This window comes from Durio zibethinus, chromosome 13 (genome assembly GCF_047325235.1).
Source record: "Durio zibethinus cultivar Kanyao isolate XHJ-2024 chromosome 13, ASM4732523v1, whole genome shotgun sequence".
NCBI classification, from domain to species: domain Eukaryota; kingdom Viridiplantae; phylum Streptophyta; class Magnoliopsida; order Malvales; family Malvaceae; genus Durio; species Durio zibethinus.
Genome location: NC_143174.1, coordinates 10,406,006 through 10,430,403, shown reverse-complemented (window position 1 = coordinate 10,430,403; position 24,398 = coordinate 10,406,006). Strand labels below are relative to the sequence as shown.

Here is a 24,398-nt window from a genome sequence, read left to right as displayed (position 1 = left end):
TATAAATCATTAATTTGACTTTTATAATTTTATTAGAATCGACTATTTATAAATTACATAAACAAAAACTTGTAAACCATAATTTTGACAGATTTTTACTAAAATTTTCTTATAAAATTTTGAATAATTAGTACGTTTAAGTATTTGGTCAAATTTAGTCATCATAATAAAAATTACTTGGACGATATCGTTATCCAAACCCTAACAATTTAATTTGAAAACCGTACTCTGCTTTAGTAATATAATAGTAAGTAGTAGTACTAAAAAATTAATTAAGATTGTGTTTTTATTGTTCATCATAATTCACTTCAGATCTAGGCCTTCCGTTTTCCGTTTCCTGGTATTGTTAGGTGGTAGCAGCTGGTGCCAAGTTAGTCCCACGTTGGAGCATGCTGATAGGCGTATACTTTATTTAAAAAAAAAAAAGAAAAAAAAAAGATAGGGGAATGGAAGGGAATTCTGGAGGAGGAGGCAGCGGCGGCACCAGCGGCGGAACAGACAGAGGAGGAGAAAGAGGAGGAAACGACGTGGAGCTGGTTTGCAAAACCCTCCAGGTAGAACACAAGCTGTTCTACTTCGATCTCAAGGAGAACCCGCGCGGGCGTTATCTGAAAATCTCCGAAAAGACATCGGCTACCAGGTCCACCATCATCGTCCCTTCCTCAGGCATCTCCTGGTTCCTCGATCTTTTCAATTACTACGTCAACTCTGACGATCACGACCTCTTCAGTAAGGAATTGCAGCTCGACACTAAAGTCTTTTACTTTGACATTGGCGAGAACCGGAGGGGTCGTTTCTTGAAGGTACGCTCTTACTACCACTACTACTGCTGCTGCTGCTGCTACTACTACTGCTAGTACTACTACATCCACTTGACCACCTCTTTTTATCTTTTCTTTGCTCGAATCAAAATTCCACGTGTTGTTTCTCTTTTTTATGTTAAAATTTTCCCATGGAATAATGTATAGGTTCAAATTTTGCTCCAATCTTCTCTTTCCTGTATATGATGTCTGAGTTTTAGTAGAATTGGTTTTGGGGCTCGGAACACTTCTCGAATTGGATGATGCTGGCGAATGGCACTCTTAGCTATGATGGTATTAGACCTAAGTCTTATCTTGATAGCACTTTGAATGCTAGACCCTTTTGGTATCGGTCTTCAACCAGCTTTTGTAAATGTTGACCATTTTCGGCTATCAAGACCCCTATCCTTGTTAGAATCAAGAGCGGTGAATGATAGATGTTGCCATTTATCAACTATAGTTATGGTTTCTAATTAAGCGATTGAAGGCTTAACATCATCAAGTTGAAGACTAATTGTGGGCTTTCCTAAAACTCTTCAACTCTCTGTTCTTCTTGGCTAGAAAAGGGGATAGCTGAACAGGAACTTGCTGGACTAACTGGTCCTGGAGTAGGGCAAAACTATGAGCTAGGAAATTTGACTTGATTAGAATGACTTGCTGAAAGCTGGTAGTGGAGGGAATTGGTACCTCATGTTTAAGTGTACATCTCTAACATGTCGAGAGCAGATTCTAGAAACTTTTTTCATGTTTGAACTGGAACCATGAGCATACGAATTCATTAATAAGCTTTATAGTGCAAAACCCTTTTGCTGGGATGAGTCAATTTTAACACTCCTTGAGACATTGATTTGCTGATTGTTTTTTGCATGAAAGCTACCTTGTTGCTTGCTAATGAAACTTCTTTTTCCTACCTTCAATTAAAGGTTTATTGCAACTCCAAATGTTCCTTTATGAGAATGATTTCAGCCCCTCCAATTCATTATTTCTTGTCTGAAATGTCATGTTGATTCTGTCAGCCTTCTGGCTTCAATTGATGATTTTATTTCCATGCAACAATAATGCTTCCTTGAAGCTCCTACCATCTAACTTTTAAGCACAATGATTTTGGTTTATATTTCTTTCATGGTAAATGTGGCTTCTTGAGCCTTGCATCATCTCCTTTTCCATGCATTCAAGTGAATTGCTTGTTGCAACTCAGGGTTTTCCTTCCATAAGAATGATATTAGCTCCTCCAATTAAATATTCCTTGTCCACGAAGTCTGGTCTTTTGTTCCTGATTCTCTTATCCATTCATGCTGGCATTGATGACTTTATTTCTTAGCACCACAATGGTGATATCTAGTTCCTGTGGTTTTGGTTTGTAGTTCCTTTTGAGTACAGTGGCTGCTTGATGGAAAAGAAAAAAAGAAAAAAGAAAGAATTTTGGCTGCTTTAACCTTGCATCTTTAATTGGCTTGTATCATGTTGATTATTGCTTAAAAATTGAGATTTTCTCTTCTAACTTTTATTTTATCCTTCTAAAACTCTGTTATTTTTACCTTTAATTAGAGATCACAATTGAATGGGTTGGGTTAGGTTTGGATTTAGGCATTTTTGGTTTTAACTTCTTAGTTCAGTTCGGGTTTTAGGTTGATTAAGTTCAGTGTTACCTTTGAGTCAATTCTTTCTGGGCTATGTTGGGTTGTGAATACGTTTTTGTTTTGGACTCAACTTTTACCACATTACTTAGCCAGTAGCTAGTAATTGGGCTTGGATCTGGGCCAGGTTGTTTTGAGACACATTGGTTTTGCTCTTGTTGACCTCTGTAGTATATTTGGATTGCTCATGTAGAGTTTTGGGCAAATTGAGATGGTCATTGGGGTCAATTTCTCTATTGCCTTATTGATCTAAGAGCTTTAGTAAGGCACATCCTGAAAGCAACTTAACGAGCGTGGAAAAACGTTGATTCTCCACATTTCATCTTACTATGTGCAAGATACTTTAAAAGCAGAAGTTTCCTAGATTTGTCTATTTTCATATCAAAAGATAACTATAAATCTCTTCATCTAACTTGCCATGATATGAACTTCTCATAGTCATCCTTACATGATTGAACCTTAGCCAATCAGGATTTTTTCCTGCTATTTCTTTTAGAAAAAAAAAAATGCTTCCCACACCATGGGTTGTTATTTGATGGTTTCCCTTTTCTAGAGAAATTGTTTCTTAAGCCCCAGCAGCATAGCAAAACTTCTAGGAAAAACCAACCGCAAACTTAATTCTTTTTAAGCCAAAACAGGTTGCTGTTACATGCATTCGCTGATAAAGGAGACAGGTAAAAGGTTGAATCTATTACTGGCAAAACCATAGACTTGGACAGCCTCAAGCTTCCTTGATTTTCAGACATGAAATATTAAGGATGAACAGGTGGATTCACATGTGATAGAACAGCCCCAGATGCAAGTTCCTTTTCCTTTCCCTAAGATTTCAAAATTGGTTAAAAAAAACTAAAATGAATCTAAAGAAATTCAATTGAAGACCCAACTGATACCACAAAGAATCCCAGAAAGGATCCAAATGTCAAACAAAAGGGTGACGTGCAACCCTGAATGGGCAGTCCTTTGAATCCGAGGGATCACTGTTTTTTCTTCTTCTTCATAAAACAGTGGACAACATCAATGATGGAATTGTAAGCAATCAATTTTGGGGACAAATTCTACTTAAACATGTTTTTCCTTTGAATCTGTTGAATTTCTTCATACTGTTGCTTTTCTTTTTCCCTTCTGCAGCTTGAGAAACAAATTTTACAATGATAAGTGTAAGCAACTGGTTGGGAGCAAAGTATACTTCACATACTTTTTCTGCCAATCTTAACTAGAACTTACAGCTGGTTTTCTGTTCCCCTACCTTGAATCTAGATGACCATAGGATCCTTACATAATTTTCAAAATAAGCAGTAATTCTCATCTATACTCTAAACAATACACTTTGATAGTGGAAATATTCCATACTTGACAATCTCTGAATCTTGGTAAAGATGAATTTTCTCTTACCTTGTCGAGCCTTATTATTTCATGATTATTCTACCAAGTATTCAAATTTGTAGAATGCAATTCATTTTACAAATCTTCTTTACTGGATATGAAATTTATGATGAACCAACAAATTGGTAAATCTCCTTGTACTCATTTTTACACCAACTTTTTCCGAATGGAAGTAAAGTGGCTAGTACATTACTAAACAACTGTTGAAAACAGAAAGGTTCATAATCTGGCTCTGCAGAAAAGAAGAGTATCATTTTTGTAAGACGTGAAAATGATTAATATTAGAATATGCTTATTATATGCCAAAAACTATTCTGAACTCCTAAAGAATTAGCACCCTTTTGGCACCCCAATTTGACAAACAATGCCATGGAGATGATTAAAAACAAAAAATCTAGTTCCACATGATAAATCTTCTAATAAAATCAATCAAATGATTATGCTTGCATGGTAAAAGATGTTTGACATATAGAGTTGCACGTGTCCAAAAAATTTAAGAGCCATCACATTTCCAAATTGCATGGAGGGAATTATCTACTATTTGCACTGCAACATGTCATTGATTCTTGCCTTACAATGCGTATTTACCACCTTCTTTGGGGAACTTGCTGGAATCTTGAGGTTCTCTAATGCTTATTTGTGAGAACTTCCTATAAGAGTCTTGGGGAAAAGTTGAGTATAGCTTTAATGATGTTGGTAAAAATGTATCTTCTCTTTAGTCCTTATCTTCGAATTGCCTCTGGAAGGGAACTAAATTTACAAAATAAAAGAGAAAATGGATGGAGAAACTTTCAAATATGTACTTACCGTTTCTGAGGAGAAATTTCAAATTTCCATTAAGCTTATAACTTTTTATATGGTCAACATGTGGGGAAATGCCACTGGTGGGAAACTGGAGTTAATGGGATTGTGTTTAAGTGGATGTCCAGGCTGAGTGTTGGTAAAGTCATCCAAGTTGAGTTCAGCGGTTTAGATTGTTAAGTAGGGAAGGGTATTGTACTAGATTGTTATGAATTCCACTTTACTGTGATTGGTTTCTGATAGGTAATTTTCTTGATTATTTCTTTTAGGGAAAGAAATATAGAAATCAATTTTAATCTGTTTTCTTCTAAGTGCTTTATGAAAAAGAAAGAACCTGGGCAGCCTTGGTCTTGCTTTGCTGAGGTTGTTTCCGCCTGTGTTACTATGACTTGATGTTGAGTACCAGATACGGGTATGCATCAAAGACAGTAATATTCAATTTTTTAAGTTTTCCCTTACATTTCTAGGGTAGGTCTGCATGTTGATATCTATTGGGTATGTGTCAGACAAGGCTATTTTAAGGAAAACAAAGAGCTGGAGCAACATAGGTTTCTGAACTTGAATGTTCAATTGGTTTTGTCCAAAATAAATAAATATATAACCTGCAAAGGTTATAAAAGAGTGAAGAAATTTGAAGTAAGAACAATCAAATCATTCTCATAAATTCTTTTGGAAATTTTTTTAATGGTGGTTATTGTATTTTCTGTGAAATATTTAAAAATGTGCACGTACATGCACGGATGCAGAAGAATCAAATCATTCTCATAAATTCTTTTGGAAACTTTGTAAATGGTGGTTATTGTATTTTCTGTGATATATATAAACATGTGCACATACATATGCACGAATGCACGCATAGTTTTGAGTGGACATAATGAAAAAGAAATTAGACTATTTAGAGCAATGATTTATGAGAATGAAGCATAAATGCATGTTTGTAACCATGTAATTCCTTTAACTTTTTTTTTCCTTTTTTTTTCTTGTAGTGTTTTTATCTTGTCTTTGATTCTTTGCGTTAACTCTGAACTCTTTGGAAGATGGGAAAAGTCAGAAGCAAGAGTTCACTATTTTCAAAATCTGTTTCTCTAATAAAATTATCTGTGAAGGTATCTGAAGCATCTGTTAGCAGAAACCGCAGTACCATTATTGTGCCTGCAGGAAGTACCAGGGATGAAGGGTGGGCAGCATTCAGGAACATTTTGGCAGAGATCAACGAGGCATCAAGGCTCTTCATATTGCCTAATCAAGTACCTTTGTTCTACATTCCTATGCTACTTCCTTTCTAGTTTCGCTGCTGTCATATATCAGTTTCATTTTTCAGTCTTATTTAATATGTCAATCTGTTTGTTTTTGTGTCTATATGGGTTTTCTGAAACAGCAAAGTTCTGAACCTTCAGAACATCTTGTTGGGCTTTCAGATGATGTAGGGGCTGGCTTCATATCTGGACATAGCCAGCCTGCCTCAACTTCTGAACTGAATGTAGACAGATCAGTTGAATTGCCAGCACAGGATGAAATTGGTAACATGGGGGTCTCAAAGGTGATTAGAGCAGATCAAAAGAGATTTTTCTTTGATCTTGGGAGCAACAACAGGGGACATTTCTTGCGGATATCTGAAGTATTCTTTCTCTCTCTCTCTCTCTCTTCATATTTCTTTCTTTTTCTTTCATATTTTTTTAATAAACTGAATTACGGCGTAGGCATGGACTAGGTTGACAATAGGATGGTTCAACAATTGCAGGTTGCAGGTTCTGATCGGTCTTCCATCATTCTCCCACTGTCAGGTTTAAAGCAGTTCCACGAAATAGTGGGTCATTTTGTGGAGATTACAAAGGATCGCATTGAAGGAATGACTGGTGCTAATGTTCGAACAGTGGATCCACCTCAAAGGTGAATGCCAGTGAAACAGGGTGAATTTGGTCAAATAAATAATTATGATTCTGTCAAGTTTGCTGCAAAGCCTCTAATAGTTGCTTGATAAAAGGTGTAGTTGAGCTCTTGGTTGTGCTCTATTGTGTTCATCCCTTCTGCTCTCATTCAAGCCTGAAAATAATTCGATTTTTATCTGTTTTATTAACAGACAAATATCGGAGATACTTGTGAAGCTTAGTTTCATAGGAATAACAGTTGTAATTTGTCAGTTTAATAGTGTGGTGCCCTCATTACCTTGTTAATAATGATTATTTCATGCGTGTGTTTTTTTTTCAGTCGTAGAAGCAAACAGCGATGGAATGTATTAATTTCAATTTAAAACAAATAGTGCTTGGAATTGTTGGCATTGTGGGTTTTTGACTGTTTTGTGGATTGCAAAACTGAAGGGGTGGGAGGTTCAATATAATATTTACTGTAGATTTTGCAATATGTATATTATTGTCGTTTTTATTTTGTATTAAATATATATAAAATGTAAAAATTATTATGTTATAATTTGTGGATATAAAATATAAAATATATTTTTTAATTTTTACTGAATTCGTATATAATTTTATCAATTTTAAGTTATGTTTTATATATATATATATATATATATTTCATTTTTTTTGTTGTGGCGAATCTAACTTTGATTGTTGGTACTTTTAGTTGGCAAAAGCTAAAAACTAGGAGCACAATGTGAATGGAATGGCTGAGGTCAAGAGCGTGGGCCTAGTACCCATAACAGAAAATTTTCAATCTCACATGCCTTTATCAGATGGATTTCTTGGATGATCATTCCAAAATAATCGAACAATATATTATTTTTATATCGCTATCATCATGATATTTGTCCCATTGATTCATCTTTTTATAAGCGTGTCTTTTATTTGCTGACTCAGCCTATTTTTATGCAATCTGTCCTTTTTTTTTAATGTTTAATGTTATGTTGATAAGCAAAAAGAATGAAGGTCTGTTTCTAAGAACAAAAAATGATATTCCAGAAGGAATCTAGACCCAGAGAATTTTATCCTTCAATCTATAAAAATCGATCGTTTTGCATTCCTCTTCATTTAGATCTTTTGTTTTTTGGTTTTTTTTTCTTTTGAATTCCTAAAAAACGAATTATCATCAACATTTATTTCGAAGAACACGAGGGTTTAATGTATAAAATCCTTTTCAATTTAAAAAAATCCCAAATCTTCTTCCCTTACCCCAAAACAATTTGTTCTTCATGCCTTTTCCTAGTGCAAAAATTAGAAGAGAACTCCCCATCAAAATAACTCCCCTATTTTGAGCTACCCCTTTGAAAAACTAAAAGAATTTTGATCTACAATCGAATCAAGAAGAAGGTGTTACAGATTCAATAGACTCAAGTAACATAAGAGAAAAGAGAATAAGACCAAAAGAAGAAATGAGAATAATAAAGAAGAGGAAGATCATATTTCATTCGTGAATATTCTCTGGTTACATCATTGTCTCAATTCACACGAAATATAGGGATCCAATATTCTTGTAGCTTCTGACAGTTAATTAGTCAACTAATTACAAATAGATAGGTCAGCATAAATAACAGTCTTGCGTTGCAGCCCTCTTTGTCCTTTTCCCCAACGATCTCGATATTCAGCACTTCTGCATTTCCTTCTTCCATTTCTGTCCTTGCCAGCTCCACATTATCCGGGTCACCTTTTAGAATCTCTGTTCGAGCTATGATCTGCTGTAGCTCAATTGTACCTTGACCACTCTCAGCTTCCTTGTCAGCTCCCATTCCTTTGGTCTCGCTGCCCATTTTCATCGCAGAAGGAAAACCCAAAAGGAATTTGGGATCGTAGTAGATACAGTGGAGTTGTTTCAATCGACTAAGTAAGTTGCTCTACATTCTTTTAAAAAGCAAGATTTGTTGTTTAATTCTTAACAGAGATTGTTTTCCATTGTTGAGAAAAAATATATATCGTTATGGTTTCTTCCGTTAAATCCATTTAAACTTTTTTTTTTTTTTTTGAAATGCTACAAACATGGATGTTTGAAGAGTTCTCGATTTTACATCTTTTAAAAAAATTGTCAAAGTAACATGGGAATAAGATGAATTATGTGAAAGCCATAATCATATGATAATGCTTTATACTATAATTCGTTATACAATCATAAAAGCATTATGTTAGCAAATGAAATAAAATGATTTCTTTGTATGATGATTCTTTTACAAGGCCATCTAGGTTCTTGTAGATCTATATGTTTTCGAAATTCTTTATAGCGTAACGTGCTTATTGTTCACTTTGATTGGCTTTTACTGTTGTATTGTTTAGTTATATTCATAATTGTCATGTGATTAGCAAGAAAAAAAACTTTATGCAATTTTCACTCTTATCAACCTATAACCCTTTGCTTATGTTTTGATTCAAACAAAATAAATATTGTTGTAAATAACAATACAACTAATTTATGCTATTCTATATGTATTCTTATTTACAACAATGATTAACAACCCCTATATACCTAAGCCAAGAGATAATTGACTATGCCATGATGTTACGATTTAATTCGACCGTTTATGGTGTTATACTATAAATTAATTTTTGTTCTTATTACTTAATTACCAATTGCTACCCATAATTGCTTTTACTTTTTCTATTTAGTAGAAAATGTTTATCTATGTTTTAGATTGTTGTTGACTATAATTTGCAAGCGTAGAGGTCATTCAAGTAATATAGATAGTGAGGATAAGAATATTATCTTGATAGGGATAATTTTTTACCTTGGAATTAAGTATTGAAATCAAACACCTAAGCTATGGTCCTAAAGGAAAGAGAGTTTAATTTTAAACCTAAATTACCAAATTAAACCTAAATAAACCAAGTAAATTAAACCTAATTACTATTACTTATGAAATTAAACTGCTTAACCTAAAAAAAATTACTAAATGATGAAAGATACTAAAATCCTAAGGTATGAATCTAAATTAAATCTAAACTAATAGCATGACCTTAAAAGAAAAAACCTAAAATGTAATGAAAATATAAATGATATAAAGTAAAAAGGGATGGACATAAGTAATATAAAAATGGATGAAAACAAACCTAAAATGAATTACATGACTCTTGGCCTAGCTACCATGAATAACTAACATGCACGTGAGGACTAAAATGTTAGAAAAATTTAACAGACATGCAACGAAAAGCTAAACATAAAAAGATAACATGAAAATAAAGGAAATAACAAGCAACTAAATTAAGGATAACAGCCTTTATAAACTGAACATGTAAGCTGGAAACATAAATCCAAATGGCAGCAGAGTTTAAACATGAAAATAAATCAAACAAAAATGTGAAATGGTTGATTTAAGTAGCAAAGAGCCTAATAAGGGATTTCTCTACCCAATGGCGTCCTTCTACTATCCTAATCAAGCCCAAACAACCATGGGAAACAAAAGTTGTAACAGTGCTGGAAACATTGTCAAAATCGAATGGAGAAGGAAATTACAAGCGAAAGACAATGGTTTAAAAGCTTGAAAACTTGAAAGGAGGTTGCTAAGGAAACTATAAGTGTACAGATCGTACAAGTAAAACAGATGGAAAGTATTTCAAATATTGTCTCCTTAAGGATTGGGATTTTCGATCTAAAGATAAATACTGAGTTTTACACCTAAAGTATATTTGGCCTAAGATTGAAGTTTTTAAAAACTAATTCTCCTAAAATTTTTCCTAAAATTAATCCTAAAATTGCCATATGAATAAACCTAATTAACTACAAATTATGAAAATGAAATTAACTAAATGGGAAACTTTTCTAAAAAAGGAAATTACTAAAAATGGCAAGTTACTAAAAATAGAAAGTTCTTAGCCCTAAATCGTTTTTTAACCTAAATTATAACTAGATGCAAATTAAACTAACTTAAACTAAATGGCATGAACCAAAATTAACAAAAAAGCAAAAAAAAAGAACTAAAACTAAGACTATATAAACAAGCAAACAAGTAAAAATTAACAAAGACATAACCAATAAATCAAACATGTTTAAAAGTGAAATTTAACATGAATTGGTAAGTTTAAGAGCCGAAATAAAACCTAGAAATTAGCATGAAAGCCAAACAAACCTACCAATTACAAAAAGAAAACAATCAATCAAACTCTAAAGAATTAATTGCCAACCAACTTAAATAGAAGGCTAAACTAAATACACTTTAAGAGTCATGATTAAAAGCTGTCAAGAACTAAAAATGCAACCTATGTACGCTAGAAAATAAGATAAAAACATATTTAAAATAAAAAATTTAAATGCCATTTAACTTGACTAGCTATAATAACCTATTGATTTAAACAATAACAAGAAATGCATGGACCATAACTAAACATATAAAAAGCTTGCATAGATTCAAACTAATTCAGAATGGAAAAAAAGACCTATAGGAAACTCAGAACAAAAATTGAATCAAATTGGCAAGAAAATAGCATGTAAGCCAAGAGCTTAAAATGCAAAGTAACTAAGGCATATGACCTAAAATTCTAAGAAAAAGCTTAAGACCCTAAAGGAATTGTAGAAGCTGAATGCACTACCTTAAAATAGACTTGCAAATAAACCAAAAACCTGTAGGTGAACAATATAAAAAACTGACCAGAAAGTAGTCAAAATAGAATGCAAAATTTGGTAATGGAAATAATCGAAAATAAGAACCGAAAAAGATGCTAGCTAATAGAACTAAGAATACCTACATGAGTGATGAAAACCAAAAGCACAACATCAAAATAGACTTAAAAATGAACAAAAAGTGTGCAGGTAACTAACACAAAAAATCGAACCAAAGGTGATGAAAAAAGCATGAAAATGAAAGGAAAATTGCATGAAATGAGTCATATTGCTAAGGTATTTAAACAAACATGTATCTAACACTCAGACATGATTTTATAATATAATGGAAACATAAAATCAATACATAAACAACAACAAAATTAAAAGATAGAAAATAAAAATTGGGGTAGAAAATTAAAGGCTAGAAATGTAAATAGAAAGAAAAATAAATCACATAAAAGAATCAAGCCATTAAAGCATGTGGTTAAGACATTAAAATAGCATTCAAGGCCATTCTTCTTAAGCTTTAAAGAGTTTTAACAAGGCATACATATTTTTGAAATAAACTAAAATGAAAACTAGGAAAGCAATAATAACCGAACTTGAATTATGCAAAATAAAGAGAACAAAGTTTGAGGTTAGGTTGATTGCAATGAAAAATAAAATTTAAACAAGTAAAAAGGAATTTAAGAACCATAAAAAAGGCTGGAAAAATAACTGAATAAACAAGATAAATAGAGCATTAGGGAAGATCTAAATGTCAGCAAGCATGCTACCATCATAGCCATAAAAGGCTAGGAGAATGCTTTAAAAAAAAAAAAACCTTAACGGATGCTAACTAATAAAACTAATAGTATCTATATGATTAATGAAAAGCAGTGATTACTGCTTCTTATATTTCCTGCAAGTGCACTGGTTGCATTAAGTAATAATGTTCCCATGAAGATTATATAATTTAATGGTTGGGTGTAAATCAAGTACCAAAGCTAATAATCTACTGGTTTTTATATCTAAACGAATGGCAAGATTGGATGATTGACTTGAAAACAAATAAAGAAAGCAATTAAAAGGTAAACTGCATAAAACAATTGTGTAGGTTAAGAAACAACAAACCAATAGTCACTTGGTAGTTCTGAAGATTGGTTGAATAAACTTGTAAACTAAAAGAATTGAAAGCTTTTGTAAAAAGAAAGATTGATTGCCAATTGCATAAAAGAAAGATTGAAAACAATATTAAAAGAAAGATTGTAATCGAAAAGAATGTAGGAATGCTTTAAAGAAAAGAGATCTTGAATATAAAGAATGCTTGTATTAAAAGAAAAAATTGAGAAAATACTTTGTTATGGCTAGTTTGTCACCCTAATCAAACTAAGAAAACTATAGAAAACTTAGAGAAAAAAAATCAAAACTAAAGAAAAAGAAATAGAGATAAGAAAATTGAGTTGTGTAGGATATGAGATAAGATGTGATGTGTTACAAGTGAGGATAGCCAACCTATTTATAGGCATAGGTTTGGCCAAAGGGGGATAAGATTACAAAGTCCTACTATAATTCTAACTCTTAAGAGATTAAATTTTATCTTGATCTCGAAAATAGTTTGATCAAACATATAGTTTTCAAGGATGAATGTGTTGAACGGATGTCTTCTTGAATTGGTCTTCAATGTATATTTGTCATTCCATGTCATCTTTTTTGTAATTTTAAATAGGAATTTTGGCTAGGGTTTATCCAGCACTATCTTTTTGATGTTGTTGCATTAAGTTCAAACTCTTGAGATAAAATCTTTAAAAGTTTTTAATAGAAACTCGAGCCTTATCTCTTGTAAAGTGTTTATCTTGCATTTAACTCTTTTAAGAATCACATGGGCATTTGTACTAAATTTTTTCATGCTAGTGGTTGTGGCAATCCTTCCCAAATGAAATTAGTTTTAAGCTCAAGAGGAGATCCATCTTTTCGTACTTGGAAGTTTAATCAAGATGCCATTAGGAAAGGTGTAGCTGAGATGATTATTATAGATGAATTGCCCTTTAGATTTGTTGAAGCTAAAGGATTTAGGCGTTGCATGTCTATTGCTCGCCCTAGATTTCATATACTGTCACGATAGACTGTTGCTAAGGATTGCTATCAAATTTATGTAAATGAAAAAAATTTCCCAAAGTAATTTTTAAAATCATCTACTATGAGAGTATCTGTGACCACTAACACATGATCCTCATTGCAAAGAGTTAATTATATATGTCTTATTACTCATTTTGTAAACAATGATTGGAAACTTAACAAATGGATTTTAAATTTTTATCCCATTTTTAGTCATAAAGGTAAGGCAATAGGTAGGGCAATTGAGAAATGTTTGTGTGATTAGGGGATTGATAAAGTTTTCACTATCATAGTTGATAATGCTAGTTCTAATGATGTTGCAATCTCATACTTAAGGAAAAAGTTTAATAATGCAAGAACTAGTATTATAGGAGGCAAATATCTTCATTTAAGATGCATTGTTTATATTGTTAATCTTATTGTGAGTGATTGGTTAAAGGAATTGACTAATTTAGTTGCTCGTGTTAGAGGGATAGTTAGATATATGAGACAATAACCCTTTAGGATAGCTAAGTTTAAAGAGTCTATTGTTAATAAACATATTCAAAGTAAGAGCATGTTGTGCTTGGATGTTAGCACTAGGTGGAACTCTACTTTTTTGATGTTGGAAGAAGCTCAAAAATTTAAAATAGCTTTTAAGGCATTTAATGATGTTGATCCTTATTATAGAACTGAACTCTTGTTGGGAGATGGGTACCTGATCAAAATGATTAGGCCAGTGTTAGAAAATTATGCCTTTTCTTGCAAAAATTTTATAATCTCACAGTTAGAGTTTTGGGTTCTACATATGTCACCACTAACAATTTTCTTAAAGATATATGTGGTGTTTATGGCATTTTGGAAAATTGGCAACTGAATGCTGATGTTGAGTTGAGTGCAATGGCTAAGAGAATGAAGGATAAGTATGACAAGTATTGGAAGAATGTGGAGAAAATGAAATGTTACTCTATATTGCTTCTATTCTTGATCCAAAAAAAAAAAAAACTGGCATTTGTGGAGTTTTGCTTTATGAAAATGTATTCTCGTGATCAAACTTTAGTGATGATTAAGAAAGTATAAGAAACAATAGTTGAGTTGTTTGATGAATACAAAAACATGTTGCAACCTCAATTTGAACAAGTTGGTGATAGTAGCCATGCGAGTCTGCCACCACCATCCACCAATGAATTTGGAACTATGAACTTATATGACTTACAAGCTATTATGGTTAAGTTTAAGAGGTTTAGGAAAAAACAAGGTAAAGAAAAGAATAAATTAGAGTTGGATAAATATTTGAATAAAGAGCCTGATGCTATTAAGAAATGGGTGGACTTTGATGTTTTTCTTTGGTGGAAACTTAATAGGCATAGGTTTCCCATCATTTCCCGTCTAGCTCATGATGTGTTGGCAGTTTTTATATCCATAATTACTTTTGATTCTGCTTTTAGCATTGGTGGCTGTGTGCTAGATACATATAAGAGTTCTTTAACTCCTAAACTTGTTCAAGCTCTTATTTGTGCTCAAGATTGGTTATGTGAAACTTCAAATTTTGATCCAAATGCCTTAGAGGATGAAATGGAACAACTTGACAAGATTGATTTGGGTAATTATTTTATTTATATCATTATTTTCAATGCTTATTTCTTTAAATCTTTTAGTTAAAGTTGACTTTTTTATTTGTTTATGTACTTTTAGATTTATTTAAGATTAGATTGGACCATGTAATTGATTAGTAAATTTATTAATCAATTGAGGTAATATTGGCATTACTCACGTTGAATGTGATCCACATAGTTAAATCTTTCTCTTTTAGATAGTTTTAAATGGAATAATTTTTCATTGAATTGTGTTTTGCTTTTATTTATTTATTACTAGAATTTTAAAGGGTGTTGTTGCCCATTGCTCGTTGCCTTCTACTTGCTGCTGCCTATTGCCTACTGTTGCCTACTACCTATTGGATATTAATGTTTGAGATTTCGAATTTAAGTGCTGTAATTGGTTAAGATATTTGTTGTTGCTTGTTGAATGTTGTTTGAGAGTTGACTTTATAGATTGTAATTTGCTATGTATTGTATGTGTTTATGTTGTTTAAGACTTAGACTTAGAGTTTATGAAGCTTGAATTTAGATTTTATTTTAGTGTTACTCACTGATTTAGAGCTTGTGTGTTGCTCACTGACTTGGACTTTATAAAGCTTATGTGTTGCTCACTAATGTTATTTGATATGTAGACTTACAGTGTATTGTGTATTGCTGATTGATTTAGAGCTTGAGACTAAATTTACTATGTATGAAGCTTGTGTTTATGAAGTTTGTGTTTAGATTTTATGAAGCTTGTTTTATGAACTATATTAATTACATTGAAAGTTAATACAGGAAATAAGAAATTAGAACCAATTATACCTAAAAAACCAACCAAAACTGACAAGAATAAATTAGTTTGGTTTTCTCGATTTTCAATTACTATTAAGTTAGTTCGGTTTTATCTATAGATTAAGTCGACTAAATCGATTTTCAAATTTTTTGAACCAAATTAACCGAATCGACAAATTGCTTAGTCCTAGGTGTAATTTAGGTTTTTAATGCATCCAAATCATTAAAAAATATTCAATTATTATCTTGAAGTTTTCACAAAAATCCAACTTTTAAAAGCTTAAATTACAAAAATACTCCTAGAAACATTTTGATAATTTTACATTTTTTAAAGTACAATAAAACTTTTTAACGCTTTTGAAAATCATAAATTTCAATTTAAAATCACATCGATTCTAATTGGTTGTGAGTTTTGAAGTTGACCCAAGTTTTAACCATTTTTACCAAATTTGACCAAGTTTGACTATGGGACATTTGGGTTAAATTGATCCTAATTTTAAATTTTAAAAACTTGTCAATATTAAAGAAATGTTGGATTTAAACTGGGTTAGACTTTGAGAGTTTTATAAATGGTTGGATTTTGCTCAAACAAAATTAGGTATATACAGTTACCTCTTTTTGCATATATATGATAATTAGAAATAATGTAAAGACCCAAGACATTAATTTTGTCCAGGACCAAGGATTGAGGGGTTTTGCTTAGGTGTTGTTTGTTTGGTTTTGTGTTGGAGGTTTTTTTTTTTATTTTTTGCAAAAAATTTCAGTTTGGAAAGAGCTTCTATGAGGATAGGCAATAAACTTTAAAAATCTTTTTTCAAAAAAGGCTCCTATGAAGATAGTTAACAAACTTTAAAAATCTTTGTTTGAAACGGGATAAGTAACAAACTTTAAGAATGTTTTTTTTGAAAAGGGCTTTTATGAAGAAAGGCAACAAACTTTGAAAATATTTTTTGAAAATGGCTCTTATAAAGATAGGCAACAAACTTAAAAAAAGAAATCTTAATTTGAAAAGGGTTCTTATGAAGATAGGCAACGAACTTTAAAAAGATTTTTAGAAAAAGCTCCTAAAAATATAGGCAACAAACTTTAAAATTTTTTTTTAAAAAAGGTTGGGTTGTGTTTGAGGCCTTGAAAAAGATTTTGATAGCAGTTAAAAATATAGTAATTTTGCTAGTTAAAATTGGTGCTAAATTTTAAATTTTGTTCAAGTTTTGGTACCTTAATGCTATTTTCTTGTGTTTAAGGGTTTAAAGCCTTTGGATGAGGAAAACATCCAATCTATACATGTAAGGGAGTTTCGGTCATGCAATCCAAAATGGGTAGCCGAACCCTACAAGCTCAACATTATCCATCCATGCAGCTATATGGTGAAGTAAGGAAATTTGAAGAATTTGAATTGCACAAAGACTGTTATTTCCCCATCACATTCAATCATTTCAAATACAAGAGAGGATAATGCTTATTTGGAGAAGTTGCATCTATTAAGGACTCTCTAATCCCTATCATAATTGGCCACTCCTATTCCAAAAAGAGTTAATGCATCATTTGAAGAATTTCAAACCTAAAAGGACTCTATCCATTTGGCTAAGTCAAATCCTAAGAAAACTTCACACAATTCAAGCTCTTTTGGACACCATGGGATTCGGCCAAGAGAGTTTGAAATCCACCATGACTCTTTTGCTTAACCTTAAAGAATTTCAAATGGATGAGGACTTTATCTTTTCAAACATAAAAGAGTTTGGATAGCAAAGAACTATTTAGTCTTGTAAATCTTACCTTAGCCTAACCAAGAGTGGAGATTTAATCAAGGTTGCATTAAACATGATCAAAAGTCAAGACTACCTTTTTAGAGTACTATTCGACCAAGGCATTTTAAACATGGTGAGTCCAGATTTGGCTAGACTTTTGAAAGATCAAGATGAAGTTTTATCCTTTAGCATTTGATGTAACTTTAAACTCTTGTAGTCTCACTACATTGGTCGAAACCCCCTCTATAAATAAGGAGACTATTCATCTCAATCCATTATCCCTCTCATCCTTCACGCTTTACTTCTTTTTTTTTTTCTTTTCTTAGTTCTCTTCTTTAGTTTTTCTTCAGTTTTTTTTATTAACTTAGGTGACAAATTTTCTAATAAGAAAAGATTGTCTCTTTAAATTATTTTCTTTAATTCAAGAAGTATTTATTTTTCAAGATCTCATTTTCTTCATTATTTTCAGTTTCAATTCTTATTTTTCTACTTCTCAGTTTTCGGCATTCATAATCTTTTCTTCTAATCTATTGCTCTCTAAATTTTATTTTATTACAATACTAGTTTCAACTACAATTTCTTTGATGCTATACAAATTTAGGTTTATGCAATCATTGTTTCAATTCTATTCTACTATAGGTATTTGGCAATCAAAAGTTTCTTTATTTTCAAGATTTCAAATTTTGCTCTTTTAGATCTAGTTTGGCTATACTTTTTTACTTCCTAAGTGATAGTTGGTGAAGTCAAAATCTAAGGTTGCATTGCCTTTCAGTCTTCTATTTTTTTAGCCTTACAATCAACCCTAAAGTTTCATTTATTCATATATAAGAGATGAGGATCTCAACTTTGGTTCATGAAATCTACCCAACATTACAATCGATAATCCCTTGAGAGATGATACTAGAATATTTTCATTTTATTACTCAATCTGTACACTTATAGACTATACAAAAAGTGATTTTTGATGTCGTTACCAAGGATTATAGCGGCGTTTTCAATATCAATAAGGAATTCCTAAACTTTTGTAATCTAAACTATTTACTTTTATTTGCTTTTATCTTTTTTTGATCTTTTCTTTTTGCATGCATAGCTATAAATGTGTTGATTTAGCTCTAGTTAATAAAAATTTGAAAGGACTTTCAAAAAAAGAAAAAACAAGTAATCAACACCACTTGCACCAACACCAATGGCCAAAGTAAATAATGAAACTTAAAGAAATTTAATGGATTATGCAGTCCCCAATTCTGATGGTTTCCAACCATCAATTTAAAGGCCAACCATTCAAGCAAATAATTTTGAGATCAAGGCTTCAATTATCTAAATGGTCCAAACTTTTGTACAGTTTGAAAGACTACTTAGCTACAAACCTAACCTTCATTTTTCAAAATTTCTTGAATTATGTGATACTTTTTGTTATAATGGTGTTTTTGACGATGGTATTCAGCTAAGACTTTTTCCTTTTTCTCTTAGGGACAAGGTGAAGAGTTGGCTGACATCGCTACAATCTGGCTCTATTATAACATGGGATTACTTGGTATAGAAATTTTTGATAAAATTCTTCCCACCAACCAAGGCAACCAAGCTTAGATATGAGATCACAACATTCATGCAAGTAGATGGTGAAAACTTGTATTACGCATGGGAAAGATTCAAGAAGTTGCTAAGGAAGTGCCCACACCATGGACTACCCCAACGGCTACAAATCTAGATTTTTTACAATGGTCTTACACCACCCATGGGAACAAACTTAGACACAGCCACTGGAAGGGCAATTATGAGCAAAACTACTAAAAAAGCCAATAAGCTAATTGAAGAAATGATCACTAACAACTATCAATGCAACATGGAGAGAAAGGTAAGCAAGAAATCTATTGGTTTATTTGAAATTGACGTAATCACCTACATAAATTCTCAATTAGCTGCTTTAACCAAAAATATAGAAGCCTTAAGAGTGCACTCCTAATCCAACCATGTGAATGCAATCCAAAGTCCCTATGTTTCATGTGATATCTGCGAAGGGCTCCATTCCATTGACAAGTGTTAGCTTAAGATTGAAATTGTTCAATTTATTAAACATCATGATAAGTTACCCATATTTGAAACCATAGTGCACTAACAAACTACCTTACAAGATCAAGCCAAATCCATTGAAATATAGAACTTTAAGTTACAACATTGGCCAAAGATCTTCTAAAACAACAAGAAACAGTAGTGGCAATAACTTTATACAGTGGAAAAACTTTACCTGATCAACCACCCACTAAAATAGTAACCTTCAAATTGCTAGAGGTGATTGTAAAAAGTGACAAATAGCCTTTGGAAGCTTCTTCAAAGTTGATTGATCCAAAATCCCATTTCTATAAAGATTTTAGTGGCAAAAAAAAGAAAGGTAATTTGCTAGATTTGCTAAACTCTTTAAAAATTTGTAAGTCATTATTCCTTTTGTTGAAGCCATAAAATACATGTCTAAGTATGCAAAGTTCTTTAATAGAATATTGTGTTAGAAAAAAAGTTCAGAGGACTATGAAATAGTGGCAATGGCTTAAGAGTGTAGTACCATTATACAAGAAAAGATACCATTAAAACTTACTAATCTAGGAAGTATTACTATTCCTTGTATTATTGGTAATCAATATTTTGATAAAGCATAATGTGATATTGGTGCAAGCATTAATGTAATGTCTTTATCTATTTTCAAAAAACTAGGTGAAGGAAAATTCAAACTAACCACAACAACAATTCAGCTAGTTGATAGGTCTATAAGCCATCTTAAGGGCATAGCTAAGAATTTAATGGTATAAGTGGGAAGGCTAATGATCCTAGCTAATATTATGGTCTTAAAAATTGATAAAGGGGTCAAAGTGCTAGTTACATTAGGAAAACCTTTCTTAAAAATAGGAAAAGCCATAATTGACATGTAAAAGGGGGAACTAACAATGACTATTCATAATCAAAAGGAAATTTTCCACATAAAGGTATCTAAAGATGTTCGAGTAAATCCTGAGGCAGCTAGAGTCATAACAATGAGTGTAGAAATAAACCACAAGCTGGAAATAGCTTTCAAACCATCCATTGAAGAACCTCTAGTTGTGGAGTTAAAGCTTTTGCCATCCCACCTTAGGTATGCATTTTTTGGTGAAACATCCACCCTCCTAGTTGTTATCCTTTTAGCTTTGAACCAAGGGGAAGAGGAAAAGTTGCTAGAAGTATCGAAAAAGCACAAAAAGGCATTTGCTTGGTCAATAGCAAACATCAAAGTTATCAACCGAACCATATGCATGCACAAAACCTATTAGAAAATTAACATAAGGAAACAATTGAATAGCAAAAATGTTTAAATCTTATCATGAAAGAAGAGGTAAAGAAAATAGTTGTAAAGTGGCTAGATGCTAGGATTATTTATCCTATTTTAGATAGTTCATGGATAAACCCAATTCAATGTGCGTCAAAGAAGGGATGTATGACAATGGTTACCAATGGGAGTAACAAGTTGATCCCTACTCTAACTATAACTGGATGGAGGGTTTGCATGGATTATAGGAAGTTAAATAAACCCACTCACAAGGATCATTTTCCCTTACCTTTTATGGACTAGATGCTTGATAAGTTGGCAGGGCATGAGTATTACTGTCTCCTCGATAGGTATTCTGGCTACAATCAAATACCCATAGCCTTTTAAAACTAAGAGAAGATCATTTTCTCTTATCCATATGGCACTTTTACCTTTAGAAGTATGCCTTTTGGCCTATGCAACGCCCTTGTAACATTCTAGTGATGTATGATGGCAATATTCTCAAACATGGTGGAAATAATTTTGGAGATATTTATGGATGACTTTTTAGTTTTTAGTGATAATTTTTAATTATGTCTCACCGATCTATCTAAGGTACTTTAAAGATGCAATGAAACCAATCTAGTGTTACATTGAGTGAAATGTCATTTCATGGTGTAAGAAGAGATTATATTTAGACATAAAGTATCTATAAAAGGGATAAAGGTTGACCGAGAAGAAATATACGTGATTAAATGATGAACTTTGCCAACTTCAATCAAAGAGATTAGAAGTTTCATAGGACATGCTGGCTTTTATAGGTGATTCATCCATGATTTTTCCAAAATTTCCAAACCATTATGCCAACTATCAAAAAAGGATGCAAAGTTTAATTTACCCAAGATTTTGTAAAGGCATTTCAAATTTTAAAAGATAAGTTGATCACTGCACCTATTTTCTCATAGCCTAATTGGAAACAACCCTTTGAATTGATGGGTGATGTAAGTGATTTTGTAGTGGGAACTATACTTGGGCAATAAAAAGACAAGTCTTTTCATCCTATCCACCACGTAAGTAAGACCTTCAATGATGCCCAGCTCAATTATGCTACAATAGAAAAGAATTGCTTGTTGTGGCCTTTGACCTTGAAAAGTTTAGATCCTACATGATGGGACCGAAAGTTATTATGTGCATAGAGCACTTGGCTATCAAGTATCTGATCACAAAAAAAATACAAAACCATAGTTGATCAGGTAGGTTTTATTGTTACAAGAGTTTAATCTAGAAATAAGGGAAAAAAAGACGGTGAAACCATGTAGTAGATCACTTGTCAAGAATAAAAAAAGAAGCCAATAATAAAGAGACTATTCAAAAGTTCTTCCCAATGAACAACTCTAAGCCATTCAATGGCAACCATGGTGTGCTAACTAGGTATATTATCTTGCAGGTAATGTCATTCCACCTAATTTGAATTATTAGTATAAGAAAAGAATTCTTGCATGATGTTAAATATTATATCTAGGATTACCCTTTTTTTTTTAAGTAATGTAAATACTAGGTATTAAGAAGGTGTGTCCCTAAAGAAAAGGTGGAAAGCATCCTGCAACAATGCCATGCTTTAAAATATATAGGGCACTATAAAAAGGAAAGAATGGCTACAAAGGTATTACAATGTGGTTTTTATTAGCCTACCTTGTTTAAAGATGCATATAGGTTTGTTGCTTAATGTAACAGATGTCAGAGGGTTGAAAACCTAAACAAGAGACAAAAGATGCACCTCAACAGCATTCTAAAGGTTGAAATAATTTTTTCTAGGAAAACATTTTTTTTAGGTCTGGTACACCTATGGTCATTATAAGTGATGAGGGTACCTATTTTTGCAATAACATTTTTAAAAAAATTACTAGCTAAATATGGAGTGACCCATAAGATTGCTATCGCATACCATTCTAAAATAAGTGGGCATGCTAAAGTTTCCAATGGAGAGATAAAAAGGATCCTTTAGAAGATAGTTAATCATTTTAGAAAAGACTAGGCTGCCAAGTTGAATGATTCATTATGGGCTTACAAAATAGCATACAAAACCCCTCTAGCAATGTCTCTATACCAACTAGTCTATGAGAAAACCTATCATCTACCTATAGAGTTAGAACACAAAGCATATTAGGCCATCAAAAATTTGAACTTTGATTAGAAACTAGTTGATGAAAGAAAGCTATTACAATTAAATGAACTGGATGAATTTAGATTGCAAGCCTATGAAAATGCCAAGCTATACAAAGAAAAAGTGAAGTGATGGCATGACTAAAAGGTAGTGGAAAAGAATTTTGAGCTTGGTCAAAAAGTGTTGCTCTTTAATTCAAGATTAAAACTGTTTCCTGGAAAACTAAAGTCAAGATAGAGTGGACCTTTATTGTGACTCAAGTTTTTCCCTATGGAGCTATAGAAATTATAGATAAGGAAGAAAAGCAACCTTTTAAAGTTAATGACCATCAACTAAAAATATATCAAGGGGGAACCGTGAAACAAGTGGAGGAAGTTGTGTATTTTAATGAGCCATAGATTTTGGTATGGTTAAGCTTGACCAAAACTAGTGCTGTTTGTGAAGCAACCCAAATTTTACATTCATGATTTATGTTTTCTTTATTTTTATTAGGACAGGTATGTTTTGATGTTTTGATGTTTTTGTTTGAGTTTATTTTGATAGGAAAAAAGTGAAGCAAGAAGGATATCTCATGCAAGTGAAGATTCAACCTTAAAGTAAATTTGAAGAGTATTTCTTTTCCCTTGTGTTGATAAATTGTTTCACTTAAATAGGAGGAAGAATGCTTTTTGAACTTTTTTGAAATTTTAACCAATATTTTTGCTTTCAAGCCAAATTGACTAGCTAGATTTCATTTATTTGCACACTTAGTTAATTTTGTATAAAATTTTCAAGATTGACTTGATTATGATATAATTATGGGTATGGTGGAGCCTGAAAGGATTCCTAAGTATGTTTCTCTTTGGATATGATTTTCATCCATATGTTTTTTATTCTCTTTCAATGAAATGCTATGATTTTTTTGAAAATTTTGTGAGATGTTGATTTGCATGAAATTTGAAGATTTGAATAAGTACTTTAGAATTCATTTCCTCAACCCTTGAGGTGAAAATCATATATTGTATTTGATTTAAAAGATGATATGGGCAATTCTTTGGACCATTTGAGCTTTTGAGCGCATCTTTTATGATACATGCCTAGTACCTATATTTTAGGCATGTTACATTATTCCTTTTTCATTGTTTATTTAGACGCATAATAAGCCTAATAAGCACTTTTCTTATTATTATCCCTTCTTTGTTTTTACCTAAGGCAATTGAGCTTACTTATATATTATGGACATTTGTATGTATTTGGAAGGAAGAAAGGTGCATGGAATGAAAAGAAAAGAAAACAACAAATGTAAGGCAAAGCTTAATAAAGCCAAAAATGGCTAAAGGAAAAAAATGAAAAAAAACCATGAATAAAGAATAAAGTGATGCCTCAAAAATTCAAAGTTTCTAAAGCTCTCAATTGTTCAAATTAAAGCTCATAAAATTTCAAAGAAAGTAAGCTAAGGGTTTTGAGTCAAAATTTCCTTTTTTTTTTCCCTACCTTAACCCAATCCTTGCATTACAAGCCTTAAAGACCTTTTGATCTTGAGTCAAGAATGTAAGTTTAACATTAGTGGAGAGGGAGGGGGAAAGTGAACATATAAAGTCTATTATGTCGTTTAGTTAAAATGTGATGAAATGCTTTGCATTCTTTTTACTTTAGTTATATCCATGAATTAAAGATTGAACAAATGCAC

At 32.0% G+C, this 24,398-nt stretch overlaps 1 protein-coding gene and 1 non-coding gene across 2 annotated transcripts; one reads left to right on the top strand and one right to left on the bottom strand.

The window, feature by feature from the left end:
• The first annotated feature begins 270 nt into the window (after positions 1-270).
• LOC111302805 (transcription factor Pur-alpha 1-like) lies at positions 271-6,983 on the top strand. Its single transcript, XM_022898645.2, has 4 exons — positions 271-803; positions 5,728-5,868; positions 6,000-6,239; positions 6,363-6,983. The coding sequence occupies exons 1-4, from the start codon at positions 447-449 to the stop codon at positions 6,513-6,515; spliced, it is 891 nt and encodes a 296-aa protein (XP_022754380.1). The 5' UTR covers positions 271-446; the 3' UTR covers positions 6,516-6,983.
• Positions 6,984-18,873: 11,890 nt separating this feature from the next.
• On the bottom strand, positions 18,874-18,980 carry LOC149515320 (small nucleolar RNA R71). The gene has a single exon (XR_016327162.1). It is a non-coding gene; the product is annotated as a small nucleolar RNA R71 (small nucleolar RNA).
• Positions 18,981-24,398: the final 5,418 nt, after the last annotated feature.

Excerpts from the sequence above, each read along its gene's own strand:
- LOC111302805 (XM_022898645.2), top strand. The coding sequence starts at position 447 with ATGGAAGGGAATTCTGGAGGAGGAGGCAGCGGCGGCACCAGCGGCGGA. Across the intron at positions 804-5,727 it reads GGAGGGGTCGTTTCTTGAAG|GTATCTGAAGCATCTGTTAG; the intron begins GTACGCTCTTAC and ends TTATCTGTGAAG. Across the intron at positions 6,240-6,362 it reads ATTTCTTGCGGATATCTGAA|GTTGCAGGTTCTGATCGGTC; the intron begins GTATTCTTTCTC and ends CAACAATTGCAG.